Source organism: Vigna umbellata, chromosome 5, assembly GCF_029865625.1.
Source record: "Vigna umbellata cultivar VRB3 chromosome 5, Vumbellata_1.0, whole genome shotgun sequence".
NCBI lineage: Eukaryota > Viridiplantae > Streptophyta > Magnoliopsida > Fabales > Fabaceae > Vigna > Vigna umbellata.
In genome coordinates this window covers 21,014,667-21,033,818 of record NC_142169.1, presented here as the reverse complement: position 1 = coordinate 21,033,818, position 19,152 = coordinate 21,014,667, and the positions used below count along the sequence as shown (strand labels likewise).

Genomic DNA, 19,152 nt, shown 5'->3' with positions numbered 1-19,152 from the left:
TTCGCAATTTCTAAAACTTATATATATATATATATATATATATATATATTCTGCATTTTGTATTAATTTGATTAATTGAATTTTAACTTTTATAATACTTTTAATATATTTATATAATTATATATTTTTAAATTTTAGGATACTTAATTCAACAATTTTTTTTAAATATTTAATATTTATTTTTTAATAATTTGATTAAAATGAATTATAAAATTTTGAAAGCTTTATGTAGTTTTTTTTCTGAGACATCTATATATATATATATATATATATATATATATATATATATATATATATATGACTTTTAATTTTATAAAGAAGTGATCAATATTATTTACGAGTTTACTTTTTTACTGACATATATTTATAATTTTAAATATTTTTTTATTTGAACGCATGGAAGTCGAGATTTTAACATACATTTTTTTAGTATTTTTTTTAACTTTCATTGAAATTTATCTTTTTATATTAAAATTATTTCTTAATAATATGATTATTGATTTTTTAATCTTTTTTTTATGTTATCTTAATTTTTATACAATCATATACCTTTAATATAATGTTTATTTTGAGATTTTTTTAATACTTTTATTAAATAAATTAAAAATAATGTTTTAAGTTCTTTTAGGTTTTTAAGTTTTTTTTTTAATTTTACATAATTTTATAAATATCAATTTAATAAATTATAACAATATTTTATATTTTAAGATATTATTTTATAATTTGATTAATATATTAAATTGAAAAAATATATCATTGTTTTAGTGACTAAATTGTATAAATATAATATTCATAATTAAATTATCTAAAAATTTGAAAAAAACATATAAACTTTAAAATAGAAGAAAAAATAAATGATGATTGAGAAAAGAAAGTCGTATGCTCATACTTTTATAAATTAGAAAAAAATAAATATAACATTTAAATATATAACAGGAAGAAGTGAACTCATCACAACTTTTATTCTTAGAATTAAAAGTCGTATTTGCAAAATACGACTTCATCATTTTTAATACAATCAGTCATTTTTTTAAGAAGTCGTGTCACTTATTCATTGAAGTTATATTCTCTTTGTACAATTTTGCTTAAACATAATTAATTTTAAGTGAAATTATGTTTTACTTTTACAATTTCATCAAAGTCATTCTTTGCAAATACGACTTTAGTTTTGAAAATTAAAAATTTGATGAGGAATTTTTAGTAATAAAGTCGTGCTTAATTAATACGACTTCAGCTATCTATAATATTTTAAATCAAATTAATCCATATATGTCCATTTTCCAAATATATTTCTCACTTCATTCATCCCCATCATTTCATTTTAATCAAACAAAACCTTAAATACTTAGACATTCATCCCAAAATAAAATATACTATGATATCCAACGGCTAAGATCATGTGATATATTTTATCTGACCATGCCATGTAGGATAAAAACCCCTCAACCTCAGACTCAAACGAGTGGGTACTTTTTTTTTCTGCTTACAAAGTCATCTTGTGGAGGGAAAGTATTAAGAATTGAGTTTACTCTAAAATATGTCGTAGGGTTTAGAGAAAGAAGATAGCGTCAGTGAACTCTGGGAAGCATAGGAGGGAAAGCGAAGCGAGTGATTTGGGAATGTGAATGTGATGGCGCAAGTTCTTCTGTATCGCCCTCCTCTGCTTCGCTTCATGGCTTCTCGCTTCTTCACCCGCTCTTCCTTCCATACGCGTTTTTCTTCTCTCCCTTCTTCTACTCTCACCAAAACCAGGTATGCATAACTTCACCTTTTGCTTGCCCCTTTTAAAAAAGTTTCCAAATTTTGATAATGAAGCCTGAAGGGTTTATTTGTTCGTCCTTATTCTTTTCCTGGTTTTCCCAGGACGAGTTTTCATCTGAGAAAATCATGGGTTCCCTGCTCGGTTTCAATTACTGCTACCCCAAGGGCGTTTATGTCTTCTGTTCCTACCACTGAAGCTTTTCAGAAAAGTGAAAGTTCCACAGCTTATGGTTCTGATCAAATTCAGGTTTTGACGTGTCAATTTGATTGTGCTAAAAAGTTATGAGTGCTGTGGGAATTAGTATATGTGTGGAGTTTTATGTGATGTCGTGTGTTTTTCTTGTTTGTCAGTGCATTAGTATTTGGGTTATTTAATTGCTTTGTTAAATATGGTTTGGAAGTGGCATGTGTTTGGTAAAGGGTTGTTTGTTACATGTAGGTGCTGGAAGGCTTGGACCCTGTGAGGAAAAGGCCCGGGATGTACATTGGAAGCACTGGCCCTCGAGGGTTGCACCATTTGGTATTGTCTTGTAGTTTCATTTTCTGCGGCTGCTTTGTTTCTATTTTGTTTTTGTCCCGAGGTTTCTCTGATTGAAGAGTTTATGTGGTGTCTTAGGTGTATGAAATTTTGGATAATGCTGTTGATGAAGCTCAAGGTGGGTTTGCTTCCAGGATTGATGTTGTTTTGCTTGCAGATGGTTCTGTGAGCATCACTGACAATGGTCGTGGGGTATGCTTTGTTTGTTTTTTAAATTTTCTCATGGTTGACTGTGCTTTATTTGTATGTATCTTGCTCTGACATTTTTAGTTGGTTCATTTTTGATAACTGACCAAATTAATGTTAATTTTAAGTTTAAACCTTTGCATTTTACATTAAAAATTTAGACGCCCATCTACCTAAAAAAATCCTGAGTTGGGTATAGTATATGGTACTACTTTTTTAATGTAACCATTAACTATTCTCTAACTTTCTTAATTTTTTCGAGTTAAATATTATAATGATGAACTGCTTGACAGTGACAATGCTAGCAATGGTTATTTTGTGGAAATAAATATAATTTGCCTTCTATCAAGATTTAAGCTGTTAACTCTTGTTCCCTTTTAATCAGTGTTTAATTCTATCTTTTACTTTATTTTGATTATATGTGCTAATTTATATCATGGAGTGCAGATTCCCACTGACTTGCATCCAGTTACAAATAAATCTGCCTTGGAGACAGTGTTGACGGTATTATTACACATACTTTGATAAGTCTTGATAATTGCTTCGTTATATGCCTTGAATGTTTCTGAATATCTAGTTGTGTGGCTCTTTCAGTGCCATGCAATTCAAATCCAACTGAGTTTGTTTTGCTTTTTATCTTATCAACGTAATTTTGTTTAGAGTGGAAGGAGATGCATGACTATTTGAGATTTAGCTTAGCTATTTTATCACAGAAAATTATGTTTCTAGTGTAAGGAAAAGCATGACAGTTTGAAATTTAGTGAAGGTTTTGAAGTTCTAGAGTTGATTTCCCCATTCAGTGACTATTAGTTATTAATATTATTGCTAGATTCATTTTTTGTTATTCCACGTGTTCTTGTTTTAATTTGTTATAAGTGAGGTAGTCAGGTTTTTGTCATTTCTACACCTGACATATGGAGCTGTTTCCACATCTTGAGTATCTGTTGACTTCACAAATATGCGATGTGAACTAGGTGTTATGCCATCTATTAGCTTGTCATACTAAATATGACAAGAGAATCATTTAACCGTCAGCAAATACGACTGAGATTCTTTTGTGTTATTTTACAAATTTTATTGTCAGTATTCAAGGATATTTAATTAACTGATTGGAGTCTTCCATATCTGGTTCTGTATTGTTTGTTGATGTTCCTTATCATTCTTGTAGTAAAAGATAAAGTTTGGGAAAGTGTTTTCCTATTTTCATTTTTCTTCATGTTTCCTGATGTGTATTCAGGAAAAAATGAAAACAGAGAATCATAAAAGGTTGTTTTCTTTTTCTCTACACGAACTTCTACAAACTGAAAAAAAAGTGGAAAGTGGAAATGCCTTTTCAAACTAAACACCCCCTAAAATTTTCACTTTTGAAAAGGTTGGAACTTGGACCGTATGCTGTAACCCAAATTTTCCCTGCTTTTGGAATACATATTTTATGTACTTGATCTTTTTGGATAACAGTTATTTACTCCTTTGAACTTTGCAGGTCTTGCACGCTGGTGGAAAATTTGGTGGTGCCAACAGTGGGTATTCTGTCTCGGGAGGTTTGCATGGTGTTGGTTTGTCTGTTGTTAATGCCTTGTCTGAGGTACGCTTTTATCAATTTTTTCCTTTTTTTTAATTGAAACTTTTTCAAGGTTTGTACAATGCATTGGATAAAAAAATTGTGATGGATATAACTGTTGTCTTTAATTTTACACATCCACACCTTATTCATCACATGTTTAGATGTCAGCAAATAACACAGTCGCTTTTATATTATGTTTTTAGTCAGATGTTGTTAGATATGCTTAGTCAACAATGCTATCTAAAGATCTTGTTTACTATCGAAATTCACAGTCACTAGAGATAACAGTTTGGCGTGATGGAATGGAATACACACAAAAATATTCTCGTGGAAAACCAGTGACAATTCTAAAATGCCTTGTGCTTCCAGATGAAAGGAAAGATAATCGAGGGACACGTGTTAGATTTTGGCCCGACAAAGAAGGTTCTTATTATATGATCATGCCATTTTTTCTACGTTATGTTTTTTTCCCTGCAAATTTTACACATGATGTACTTTTATCTAAACTTGCAGTTTTCACCACTGCTATTGAGTTTGATTATAGCACAATAGCTGGACGGATTAGGGAGTTAGCTTTCCTCAACCCAAAGGTGAAGTTGTTGAGTTAGTATTATCCATTTGTGATGTCATATACAACATTCGTTGTTCTTGTTACATATGGTCATAAATGTTAATACTTCATCATAACATTTTATTAGTGTATTTTGATTACTTCATCAATGTGTTGATAAGTGACTAAATTTCCTTGAAGTGAAAATACATGCGTGACCTTTTTTTATAATAAAATATAATTACATTTTACAACTTTATTATAGATAGTTTTTTTATAATAGAATGTAATTAAATTTGAAAAAATAGTTAAATTTGAAAAAACAGTTAAATTTAAAGAAGATCACTTAAAAGAGTAAAATTGGTATAATTTATTAAACAAAAATTATTATTTAAAGAGTAAAATAAGAAACAAAACGTAGACATCAAAAGAGAGAATATCTTTATATAATAGTTTATAAAAGTTTTTGGGAGAGTTAATAATAGGGTATCAGAATTCTCTATGACAGAGCGATTAATAAAAGTTGACAATAGGCATAACATGAAGTGGGTCGGTCCTTGCATTTTTTATGCTTTAGGTCCAAGAGTTATTGTGTGAAGAAATGTTGCATATAAAAAACTATTCGTGAGCCTTCACCTAATATTTTAAGCTTCTGGGACAGTTGATGATTGATATTCTCGTTTTGGAATGGAGTTTAAGGATGGAAATTGGATACAAAAGGTTTAACTGCTAGAACTGTGGTTGGCCCTTGATAGAACCGCATATTATCTGGTTAGTAAAGCAATGACATCATTTAGATCAACTTCAGTGGAAGTGCTGGAATTTCTGAAGCTCAATTAAACACTGAATATGGCACAAGAAAAGGAACATTGTCACTCCCTTGAAAGGGGATTAAAATGTTTTCCTATTGTATGTAAAAGGAAAGCAGTCAATTATGTAAATTGACTGAGAATTATAAGATGGCAACAGAGTTTTTTTTTTTAACTGATAATGCCTGATGGAAATATAATACCGTAGTTCCGATGTCATGTAACCAATTTGAATGAGGTTATAAACGATGTTTTCAATAATCATTTGAGTTAATCTAAAAGACTTGGTTTGTGTTATGTTCCATATTCTTTTTTTTTTTGCATCATAGTATTTGTTATTTAGACTACACAGTATCGTTGCTTGATAATATTAAATTGGTATCTGGAGTTAAAGTCATACACAAACTACCTTAATTATTAATAATTTGATATACTTGGCATCAACAACACTTATTGGGTTTCCAGAAATTTCAGCTTTTTATGTGTAACTTGCAGAATTTTTCATATGATTCATGGGATTGGGTTTTAGATTTATTCTACCTTTTAATTATCTTAAACACAATGAAGCTCTGTAGATATTTATGTGTTATTTTTAAAAAAAATTAAAACTCTTATTCTACCCCACAACTTAGCATATAGCCCAAATTAATTTGAATAAAATAATAGAAACATCATTTTATATGTTACTGAGTTTGGACGGAGTTATGAAAAATTCTAGGTACTAGCACAACAATTTTTTTTATAAACAAATCATACACTTGAATTTTTTAAATTAATAAGATTAAGCCTAGCTCATCACTTCTAATCAAATTTCTTGTTCTACTTCTCTGAGAGATAATATAGGCTCAAGTTCAATCTATTTGGTGTCAACAGAAATCTAACCCTTCATGTCCTTTTATATTTTCGATGATGCTTGGCTATGCTTTTAATATGTAAGTAATATTCATCGGTTTTCATAATGGGTTAAAGGAGAAAAGTGCATTGTCCATCATTAAGCCAGCTATAAATCAAAGTATTCTAGAAGAGCATTTATATATTTACCTTGTGCCTTATGGTGGGTTTTCTTGACCTTTGCAGCTTACAATCACACTTCAGAAAGAGGATAATGATCCAAATAAAGCTCAATATAACAAATATTTTTATGCTGGGGGATTGGTCGAATATGTGAAATGGCTCAATGCAGATAAGGTCTAATACTTGTAATTTATGGTTAATGCCATTTGTTCTTTTATTGTTTTGTGCTGGTTTGCTTAGGTTGGATATCTTATCCTTCATTCTACTTCAATTGTAAATCAAGTTCTATTATACTTGTGTGCATCACATTTTATTATATGTTTCTATAAAATATCTGTCATACTGCATATAATATTTACCGCACAACTCTTCTAAGTTCCCATCTGTAAACACTTGCTCACATGGCATTTGAGATAAAAAGAAGTTCGATGCTATCTGGATTCAGATTTTTATAATAAATTGTGAAAGTTGTATTACATGCTACAATTTTGGAGTAACGCTACTGACACAACCAGTTGAATCACCATTGAACTCACCCTGTACACCAGGGTCATTGTATCTCTGTTTTGTCAGGCAGAGTAATGACCCATGCAGGATGACCAATGCTAACTCCGGTGTGATAGCATTTCGCTGTCAGTTATGTGGGTGTATTAAGTTTTCTTTATGTGCTGAATGAGCATTTATATATGTCTTGATGTCTGCCAGCCCTCGTGACAGAAGAAAAACGAAAAAGGCCAATTAGTTAGAGCTGGAAATGGGAAAAGCTGTTACAGTTGTAGTTAAGTACAGAATAGGTTGGGTAGTTGACTTGAATAGAAGCAAGAAAAAAGATCGAAAGAGATTTGTTGGTTTTGGAGAACAGATCATTAGCTCAGCTGTGAAAGGTGGCGACCCTTGAAGGAGAACTGAGCATTTTGAAACCATTCTTTATTCTATTTCCATTCTGGGTTTGTAACAATATTTCTCTTTGATTGGAGTATCTTTCTCTACTGTTGGATGTGCTCTCACTTCTTGTAACCAGTGTTCTCAATTGTCCCTTGTAAAGATGGCTTAGTGTTGCTACCTGATTTTGTCAGTCTTGATTTTCTATATTAGAAACATGTCTCATTGTTTCAATTTGTTCCTTTTAATGGAAGAACCAACTTCTTATTATGCAATATATTTGAGCTGATGTTTTCAGTAGTTGTTAAATGGTTACTGACTAGTGACCCTCCGTTTCAGAAAGCTCTTCATGACGTTCTGAGTTTTAGAAAAGAAACTGATGGCATCGCAGTTGATATAGCTTTTCAATGGTAAGCCCTACCTACAACTCCAATTGACAGCAGAGTTCGCTAGATACATTTCATCTAGTATGTCAGGATTCATTTGCCTGTATTTGGCAGTTGCCTGCTTATGGATTAGGAGTTAATTTGCGAATTTGGGGTTTGTGTTTTATATCTAGTAAAAGTAGAAGCTCAAAATGATTTATGGAGATTTCTGTACAATATGGTTGACAACTATTAGTAATTCCTTTTTAGCATTTTTGATTTGATGAATTTCTTCTTTTCTAGGTGTGAAGATGCATACTCAGATACAATACTGGGATATGCTAATAGTATACGCACTATTGATGGTGGCACTCATATTGAGGCCATGAAGGCTTCTATAACAAGAACGCTGAATGGTCTAGGAAAGAAGTCAAAAGTTATTAAGGTATTGCTCAGCGGCTGTTTCTTTTTTTATTTGTTTTACCTCTTTAGCAATTTATGCAAGGCTACTTTCTTTAAATATGAAAGTGCTTGTATAGAATTTGTAACTTTGATTTTCGCTCTGACTATACCTACTGATACTTTAACATTGTTTTACCCTTAACTAGGGTGCACTACAGTAGCCAATCTCTCAAAAGACCAAACAACTTTGCCTATTATATAATTTATGCTTAAAAGAACTGAAACTTCTGTACATGTTGACATGGTCTATTAGACATGGGAATTGTAAAATAGCAAATCATTTGTCCAACTTGATCATGGATTATTTTATGAGTAGTTACAGAGTGGATTCTTTTCATTGTTAAGTAGTGTTCTCTGTTCTTTGCAGGATAAGGATATTACTTTAAGTGGCGAGCATGTTAGAGAGGGTCTAACTTGTGTAGTCTCAGTCAAGGTCCCGAACCCTGAGTTTGAAGGACAAACAAAGGTATTACCTATTTTATATTAGTTTGGTGCAATGCTTACATTCTCTCCTTCAGGTCTACTGGAAATATTGGAATTTTCAGAATCTTATATTCTTTTCCTGCATTCCATGGCACTGCCTCATGTTTTTTCCTTACTATTCTCTTTGACGTGAAAAGACAAGGTTGGGAAATCCAGAGGTACGAAAAGTGGTTGAACAATCTATTCATGACTATCTTACTGAGTATTTAGAATTGCATCCAGATGTGCTTGATTCAATACTTTCTAAAGCTCTCAATGCTTTTAAGGTAATCATTTCTTTTTTGAGTTTACAGTTCTGTATTTTAAATCTATGGTTCCTGATAGGAGGTTAGGCTTAACCAAAAGCATCTTGTGAATTTATTGTCTAATTAGGCAGCTTTGGCAGCAAAAAGAGCGAGAGAATTGGTGAGACAAAAGAGTGTGTTGAGATCTTCATCTCTTCCGGGAAAACTAGCTGATTGTTCGTCTTCAAATCCTGAAGAATGTGGTATGATGGTTTTTAATTTTGTGAAACTTATTTTACTTAACATTTGAACCACAGTTTTGTGATTGACCTAGAGTTATTACTATTAATTTTTGCATATCATAACTCTTAGAATGAAATTTATTGAGATCTCACATTGACTATGTATATGTCTAAAACTTATAATTATAAAACCTTGGAAAATCTATATCCCATGAGACAGGTTCAGAACTCAAGTTAGATCCAACCCAAATTTCAGATGGTGTAGTTAAAGCCGGTTGTAAAAAATAGTCACCTAATTGTCCCATAATCTATTGGGTCCATGGCTTTCCAAGTAAATCTTAGAAAGTAGTACTTGAGACTGAAACTGTAAAATATATTTCTAGAGGGCTTGATTGACCCCTCTCACTTTCATTTATTTATAATAACGTTCTGATACAAAAGTATATGGAAGATTAAGGGTTTGCCTTAGACCTAGGTACTACTGTAGATACTACACATAAAGACTAGCACACTACCCTTAAGTAGGCTTAATGATGATACATAGGTGGAATCATTCTGACAGTAGTTTTGATATTATGTCCCAAAAATCTTTATTTCAGTGTATTTCTATCGAATTTTGACTTGACTTTTAGTCTTGCCATCTAATTATATGTTTTAGGGATTTCGAAAGTATTGCCTTTCCAACTATCACTCAAATATCATTTGTTAAGGCTGTAAGTCGATTCCCTTGAGCAATTGTATGCAGATTTGTTAAAACAATAACATGGTGTTTGGGTTATGTGGCGGTTTTGTCCCAATTTTTAGAGTTAATATTTTGTTTAGAGTCTTTTGGTAATGTTTTCAATGATTTGATTCATCTTTAGTCAATAATTTCTACTTTAAAACCAATTGTTTCTTACTAGACATGACTATTTGCTCAAATATTCACATCAGTATTGTCAGACGTGGAAACAGGGGAATGATGGACTGAAACTGTGTTTGAATACATGGTGGATGTGAGTTTATACAGACTTATTACATTAATTATACTACATAAACACATAATATTCTGTTTCCACTAAATCAAAGATTATATTCTCATAATCCTCTAGTATTACAATAAATACAGAATATATTATGATTTTCATCACTCCTCCTTAGGTTAGATCATATAATACCCATATGTGGATTGCCTACCATTGAGTGAACTGACCGAATTGGCAGATGACTCACCAACTTTCTTAGCACGTCTCCTATCTTATTAAACGAGGCCACTCTTACTGTATTTTAGTATCTGAATTACTGCACCCCAATGTCCTAGAGGGAGTTCAAGGACTGTCTCACTACACATTCTAGAGACAATATCTTGATATTGACCGCACAGTTAAACTTTCCAACCAAGTTCTCTTCTAGGATATCAAAGTTTAACAAAGTCTATAGTTTGGAATTGGTGTTAAAGGTACTCTTTCATGTTAAGAATGGCAACAGGTCATTGGTTATGTTGATATGTCTAATGAGGTCGTACAACCTGAGTCTCTATTTGGGGAACATCTAGGTGCACAACAGTGTCATCTTGAGAAACATGTTTAAGTGGGACTAGATTATGGATATTAGGAGGGACAAAACATCACATGTCAGGAGGAGAGGAAGCACTCTCAAGGGGAGGGAAACAATGGTAGGTTGATAACCCTTTTACTATCGATGATATCCTAGTAAGACACATTTGGTGGACTATGGTGAGAGTTTGTAAAGCTATAGTCAAAATGTGAACCAAACACATGGAGCGAAAGACACAAGGAGAAAATGCATCAAATGGTGAACGAGGAGCCTAATCATTTGGGACAGAGGATGATATGTGATTGATAAAGTAGTTCACTGAGAGGACAAACCCACCCTAGAAGTGTCCGGGAACATTGCAATGGAGAAGAGTTTGAGTGGTTTCAGTGAGATGCTTGTTTTTGTGCTTGTCCTATTGTTTTGTTGAAGTTTGTGGGCATAGGATATTTGTTGAAGAATGCCTTTTAAAGCCGTGAATTATTGAAACCAATGAGATAAATATTCACATGCATCATCGTTGTGAAGATACTGTATAGGGATACTAGACTGCGTGTTTACTTCAAGATAAAACTTCTTAAGGAGGGAAAACAACCCTACCTTCTTTTCGTGAAAGACAACCATGCAGGATGCAAAAAAGCATCAATGGATGTGGAAAAATATTTAAAACTGAACTAGGTGGGTTGCTGTCAGAATGTTGCCGGGAAGGTCACTGGAGTTGTAGTTGTGGTCGATAAACCTTGAAAAATAAGAGATTTATTACATTATAATACATAATTAGAAAATATTCTCTCCTTTAAATCAAAGATTATATGCCTATACAATGCTATTATTGCAGTAAATACAGAATATTGTATTCTGATTTTCTACTAGTTTTTTATATGTAGAGCTGATTCATGTCAAATTAGCTGATATCTTTGTAAATCTTTTTGATGAGGAGACAATGTGCTTTGAATTGAATGTTCTTTGCCATTATATTGCAGAAATCTTTATAGTTGAAGGTGATTCAGCTGGAGGAAGTGCTAAGCAAGGGCGTGACAGGCGCTTCCAGGTAAAATATACTTGTTTCCATTGAAAAAAAAGCTTAAGTGATTAAAAGAAAATAATTGAAGGAATATTAATGAACTTATAGTTTTTCATTATTTCACTACTGTATTCACTTATATATTCAATGCATATACACTATTTAGCTATTTAGTTGTTTCATTTTCATTCTTTTAAAATAAAGGCTTCACAAACTCATATAGCTAATAATTTTGTTTTGTAAGATTTCCTCTTAGGTTGTTTAATCTGTGTCTAGTTTAATATGTTTACATTGGATACTGTATATTATCTATATGTTGTATTTAAAAGTAAATTTCCGTTGCTTTTGAATCTTACTACTCGATTCAAATTATGATTCATGATTCAAAAATTAGCTTGGCGATTTGCAATTGAAATAATTTGATAACCATGCCTAAAAGATTGAGCTCTTAGGCGGTGATAGATGCACATTGGGAATAACGGGTCAATTGCCTCCACAAAGTTTATTTAGAACATCAAATAATTTTGTTTGCGCTAGTAAAAATTTTGTTGCCCTCGTAAAATATTTTATAAATTAATGTATAAAGTTGAGAGATAAAATATAGATTCTTTTGGAATTATATTTTGTGAAAAATAATATTTTTTTAAGTATTATATATTAATATTTGCCCCAACTAAGAATCTAGATTTCCCACTGCTTATGTGTGGACACAAGACGTGCTTTACTTTATCTTTAACACACTCCTTGCAATAGATGTCTGGGTGTATGGTTGTAAACTATGTACAGCTCATCCCACCACTATACCTTGCGTTGAAACTCGACTTTTTTTATTGGAACAATGGAGGCAATAACGACTAAAGTTCTGTTTTTGTTATGTCTATGGGCAGTGTTAGGAACACACTTATTGGTTAAAATTTATTGAGCTACTACTACAAAACCAGGACAGTATTGAATAAGTTGTGAAACTCAAATTTGTGATTTCCATTAAATTTGAACCAATGAGTGTTTAATAAAGTTTGTTCCTAACGTTTCTCTTGCCCTAGTAAGAACTATTTAATCTATTACTTGATTTAGATTATTTATACCTTTAAAAGTTGTAGTTTCATTTGGATGCAAATATATGTAAAATAGCGATCATGCTATAAAATATTGCCTGTTATATCTTGAAAAGCAAATCACTAAAGGGAACACTCATAATTTTTTTAAGGAAATAATTTTCTTCCTCAAATTCTTCTGCAATGTTTTGCTATTTCTATAAACTTTTAGGCCTTGTTCACTTGAATGGATTTGGGGGAGAGTAATTGAGGGGATTTAAGAGGATTTGAAGATAAATTTTTTTGTTGTTTATTTGAGAGAATTTGGGGTAAGTGAGAATGAATTTGGAAGTAAAGTTTGTGAGAATTAGTGTAAGATTTGATTGACGTGACAGATTAAAAAAATTTACTTCCAAATCCACTCTCATTTACCTCCAAATTCACTCAAATAAACAACAACAAAATTTATCTTCAAATCCTCTCAAATTCCCTCAATTAGTCTCCCACAAATCCATTCAAGTGAACAAGGCCTTAATGTTAATAATGTTAAAATAATAGAGGTGTTGACATTGTAAATTGTACAAGTAGCATTTATTTCTTTGAAAAGAAATTAAATGACATAATATAATTTTGTTAATTTTCATTAAAGCTTTAACTTCATAATGGGAGATGTCATATCACTGGATTCTAAGTTTTATTATCAAGGAGCAATATTCCAATGATGAGGAACTAAAGTTATCAAAAGATAGAGGTTGAGTGGTTATTTGTGACGGGAACGTACCTACCAAGATCAAACGAAAGTTTAATTCTATTGCTATACGTTTAACAATACTCATTGGTAGTGAATGATAAAGGTGGGAGTAGGAAAAATGAGAATGTTAAGATAAATGAATATACAAGAAAGGATGGTATACAAAATGAATTTATATATTGTGGAATTATTGATGTAATTCCAATTGAGGAAAGAATAAGAGAAAATAATTTAAATGATTTGGACATGTGCAGAAAGTTACTACTTGGGAGAATAAATCACTTGAAAAGAGAATGATTTTTTATTATTATCATTCTTATCTATTCGATTTTGTAACAAGCTAATCTTCCAAAAAAAGAGAACTAAGGAAACAATATACTGAAAAATAAACTAGAAGATTCTACATATATTTTATCTAATTAAGAAGATTCTAGAGATATTTTCTCTAATTAGGAAGATTGTCCTCTAATTACAACACTCTCCCTCTTGGTAAATGAATATCAATCATTCTCAACTTACCTACAAAATCTTGAAATCTACCCAAAGGGAGCCTTTTTGTAAAAATATCTGCTATTTAGAGTTTTGTAGCAATATGAGTTGTATTCCCAAAGCCTTTGTCTATCAATGTATTTGGTCCTGTCATGTTGTATTGGATTATGGGCAATGCTCATGGCAGACTTATTATCATTCATATCTATTGTTAGAAGTGGACTTTAAGCCTAACTCAACCCCATAAAACCGGCTTGTAGGGTGAGGTTTGCACCCACTTATAAACTATGAATTGGCCTTAACTCTAGTCGATGTGGGACTTCCAACACAACCCCCTCATGCCGAGGTATATACATCTCGAACGTGGGATTAGACATTTTAATGGGTGGTCCGATAGCGGCCCGATAGCGGGCGGAACAATATGCCCAACAAACAATAAATATCGTTAGGATAGGCTCTAACCATGACTCTGATACCATGTTAGAAAGTGGATTTTAAAGCCTAACTCAACCCTACAAAACCGTCTTGTAGGGTGACGTTTGCACCCACTTATAAACTATGAATTGGCCTTAACTCTAGTCGTTGTGGGACTTCCAACATCTATTAGACTTTCCTTACATCTATTTGTAACAATCTAATCTTCCAAAAAAGGAAACAATATACTGAGAAATAAACTAGAAGATTCTACGTATATTTTCTCTAATTAGGAAGATTCTACAAATATTTTCTCTAATTAGGAAGATTCTACAAATATTATCCCTAATTAGGAAGATTTTCCTCTAATTACAACAAAATCATATAGTTTTTAGTCTTCTAAAAGGAGGACAGAGGATATTAGAGAAGATTGTTAAACTTTAAAAGAGATCTCATGGTGAATAATATTCATTAGAGTTTGGTCTTTAAACGAGTTGTTGACATCATGTGATTTTTGTAGTGAAGTTCACATAGTAGAATAAGGATTTTGTTGTTGTCATTAGACCTTTGTTACCTTTTGAGTGTAAGAAAACATTATAACAAAGCTAATGCTGTGATGAGTGGAAATATAAAATTGAGGAGTTTTCAAATATGGATGTGGTTTTCATACTACTAATGCTTATTTTTCTACTTGCATCTAATAACTTGAATTCTGTTTACTGACATGTGGAGCACTTGTTAGATTGGACTTCATAGTGTATAAAAGAATTATTTGGAGTTATGTAAGTGCATCTATTTATCAGAGCATATTTGATGCAGGCCATTCTCCCTCTGAGGGGTAAGATTCTGAATATTGAAAGGAGGGATGAAGCAGCAATGTACAAAAATGAAGAGATCCAAAATTTAATTCTCGGGCTTGGTCTTGGTGTGAAGGTTAAAATACTTCCTGTTTCATTAATTTGCGATTAATGATCGAGTTAAAGCACACAAATAAACTGATAAAAAAACACAAATGAATAAAAGTACATTTGTTAAAGTTCTGAAAGACAGGCCACGGTGAAGTGTAAATAAATTATAGAATATTACTAAATTGAGATCTCTTCAATTGCAAAATTATAGAATATTACTAAGTTTTTGTCTGTGATTTTCTTCTTATATTGAAACAGAAGTAATTGCTAGTGATATATGATCCAGAGTCTAGTAGAAAAGTAACTTGCATGAAGTTCAAATTTTAAAAAGTAAATCCAAGTTCAAATTTTAAAAAGTAAATCCAATCTTTAAATTGTTGAGATTTCCAAATGGAGGCCATCAAAAGAACCAAGTTAACGACAATTAATGTGTCTTTCAAAGTGAATTTAGAGTAAAAAAATAGAAATGTAAAGGTGAGCAGAAAGTGAATATGGTAATTAGGAATCCAAAAGCATTTAGTATTTCTGTCATGTTTACGAAGGGAACCCAAAGTTATCCTGATTCCTGAATAGGTTTGGAAGTTAGAAAGTATCATTGAATTCCAAAATTGAATTGGAAAATACATCTTTAATAGCATGATAACCAAGTTAATCGTGTGCCAGAATTCATTTGCTCTTAGCAACTATTATTTAGTAATTTACTTAATCATTATCTTTTGTGATTTCAGGGAGAGGATTTTAAAAAGGATGCACTCCGGTATCATAAGATTATTATTTTGACTGATGCTGACGTGGATGGTGCTCACATCCGAACTTTGCTACTGACATTTTTCTTCAGATATCAGGTACAGTATATTGGGAAATGCTGGCAAAATCTACTCCTAATGGAAGATTGAAAACGAAGCTAGCTTCTATAAGAATAAATAAAAAATAAATGATAAAATTTGATGTAGTGGTTCTATCTTGCAGAAAGCATTGTTTGATGAAGGTTGTATTTATGTCGGTGTTCCACCATTGTACAAGGTTTGCCTAAAATTTTTACTTCATGGAATGTCTATCAGATGGAATCATACTAACTTCGAGCTATCTTTACTGAAATAACCAGGTTGTCCGGGGAAAACAAGTGCACTATTGCTATGATGAGGCTGACCTTAAAAAGCTTCAAAAATCGTTTCCTCCGAATGCATCATACAACATGCAACGGTTCAAAGGTAATGCTTATAAGTTATTTTAGTTGTACACTGCTTGCACTGGAATTATTTGTAGGCTTGTATTACAATTTTGACAATAATTTTTTCATACGACATTAGCTTATTGAATAGTAAGGGTCGTTATTGTTTGAGAACTGCTATTCATCGTGAAGTGGATACCAAGGGGAAAATATATCTTGCAAATATGGGTGGTAAAAAAAATGAATTTGAAAATAATTGGAAGTGTCATCTTAAGCTACGTGCCTCCCACCTCAAATTTGTGAAACTTGAAAAATATTTGTGGAAATTAATATTTTCTTCATGTCATTAAAGACCCCTCACTCGGAAGTCCATTCAATATAGTTGAAATAACAGGGAATTTGTGAAATATCTGCTGCTCCATACATAATCATACAAAACAAGAAGAGCAATATGACCGTATGTCAATACTTAAGGATTTAGTTGATCATGTATGCTTCGTTTGACAGAGAAAAAGTAGAAGGAATGGAGGTGTGGGGGGAAGAAAGGAAGAGAAAAGTGAGATAAAAGTATTATGGTTGGGTAAATGAAGAAAAATAGTTTTATCGTAAGTTTATTTTTATGATTAATATTATTCTTTTTTGATAGAAAAATGGACATAAAATAAGTCCTGCACAATCAATTAGAGTCTCCTTCGTTGAATTTGGCATTGTTTTGTTACCTTACCAGAAAACATTACCAAACCCAACATAATTGATCATTACATAATATAATCAATTATGTTATGGTTTGTGACGCCTTAAATTCATTTTCTCACATTTTTGTGCAGAAATATACCTGTGGTCCCCCCCCTCTTCCCCTTCTTCGCATCTCTTCCTCACCCACTTTCTTGCATTGCAAACTCAGTGGTAATGATTATCTCTGCTATCAGTGGGTGTGTTATAGACCCTTGTAGTGAACAATATATTAGTTGAAGAAAGTAAGTTTTATGTTTAAGAGTCTATTGTGTTGAAAATGGTTTGTTTCTTTTTAGTTTATGTCTTTTACCCGTTTATTCTGAGGTTCATATGTCTTCCCAATGCTGGGATTTTTCTGTTTTGCTCTAGGGCGAATAATTTACAATGTTTTCTTGATTTCTATCCGTAATAATACTGTACTCTTGTATGTTCTATAAATGCAGGGTTGGGAGAGATGATGCCTTTACAACTATGGGAAACAACCATGGATCCAGAACGGAGGTTACTGAAGCAATTAAAAGTTGAGGATGCAGCAGAAGCAAGTGTTGTTTTTTCCTCTCTTATGGGTACTCAGGTAATCTGACCATGCTACCTATTTTTGTGAATTTATTTTACCTGAGTATGTTTGTTTCTATATATCTGTCTACTACATTGAACTTCAAGAAAACTAGAGGGAACCGAATTTGACAAATAACTTAAGATTTCAAATTTTCAATACATGTTAAAAAAGGGGGAGATCATCCGTGCATTTCATATTTTAATCTATTTTTGCATTAACCTCTAAAATTACCATAATTTTTGCATTAGAGAGGCTACTTCCTTTATCCCTTGTAATGAAGAAGTCAAGGTGGAATTTCAGGCTATTGTGATGAAAGTCAAACAAATCTGATATAAACTTGGATTTTAGTTTCACGAGTTGGTGTTGATCGTTGACCTTTTTCTAATAAGCGCATTTGACTATCATTTACCTGGGCAATAGTAACTAAGATTTGCATCTGTTTCATAACATTCTTATTTGTTCATTGTTATATAATCCATTTATTTGTTATCTACTTTGAAATTGGCCTTATTAACAAATTGCATGTCTTTAGGTTCAGTAGGTATTGTACAGTTTTTAATAAAAGTATTTTTGTACACCATGATCTGAGTAGCTATTGCTACATAATTAGAATTTTAATTATAATATGTATCAGGTGGATATTCGGAAGGAACTCATACGAAATTCTGCAAGCATGATTGATCTTCATCAGCTAGATATTTGATGGTGCATCTAGATATGGAGAAAGGAATGGCTTCCATATTAGCCATACACTACAATATAAAGCACAATTTTTTCTGTATGCCCTGGAACGTGGAGAGGTCTGAAATGAAGAGGCTCCTGTTTTTTCATTGGTGCCATTTGGTGTTTTAAGAGCTGTTTTTTTGGTTACAAATTAAGCTGGTTTTTAGCTTGTGGGAAGTATTTGAGAGGCATGTTGGAGGCTCTAATCTTAATTGTTAAAAATTTGTAAAGTGCATATATTTTTCCCCACCTATATACGATCCCAAGTTTTGTAATTGCATTTGCAATCAAATTCATGTACTTCAGATGTTAACCTTCGCAAGTTGTCAGTGCTAAGCTTGTGTTTGATCCTGCGATTGATATTCAAAGTTAAATTGAAGCCTTTTCTGCTTAACATGTTTGAACGGTGAATTACTGAATGGAACATTTGCATGGGGAGGTATCAACATTAAGGAACGTGGCAAGTCTATATGCACTGGTATACTTTTATCTATATATGCCATTTTGATAGCAATGGTGGGTTTTTTGACGGTCTGCAGAATATGGTTTAGAGTAATCTTTTGTAATATTGCTGTCAAAATAAGCTAATATTTTATGTTTATAACATGGTGAAATAAATTATATATTAAATGTTAAGTTGGAGCAAAACTTCTAAGGTTATATTTTATGGTTAGGCTAAAAGGGAGTTGATATGTAAGTTGATGATAAGGTGGTCTTTGAAATCAACAATT

General features: G+C 32.0%; 1 protein-coding gene across 1 annotated transcript; it reads left to right on the top strand.

The window, feature by feature from the left end:
• Nucleotides 1–1,486: 1,486 nt before the first annotated feature.
• LOC124823679 (DNA gyrase subunit B, chloroplastic/mitochondrial-like) lies at nucleotides 1,487–18,815 on the top strand. The gene is made up of 21 exons (XM_047295944.2): nucleotides 1,487–1,752; nucleotides 1,864–2,008; nucleotides 2,201–2,281; nucleotides 2,378–2,491; nucleotides 2,933–2,989; nucleotides 3,969–4,070; nucleotides 4,322–4,472; nucleotides 4,563–4,639; nucleotides 6,486–6,596; nucleotides 7,644–7,714; nucleotides 7,973–8,114; nucleotides 8,499–8,597; nucleotides 8,752–8,880; nucleotides 8,987–9,101; nucleotides 11,597–11,664; nucleotides 15,145–15,258; nucleotides 15,962–16,078; nucleotides 16,203–16,256; nucleotides 16,339–16,444; nucleotides 17,583–17,713; nucleotides 18,333–18,815. Exons 1-21 carry the CDS (start codon nucleotides 1,631–1,633, stop codon nucleotides 18,399–18,401), a joined length of 2,175 nt encoding a protein of 724 aa, XP_047151900.1. The 5' UTR covers nucleotides 1,487–1,630; the 3' UTR covers nucleotides 18,402–18,815.
• Nucleotides 18,816–19,152: the final 337 nt, after the last annotated feature.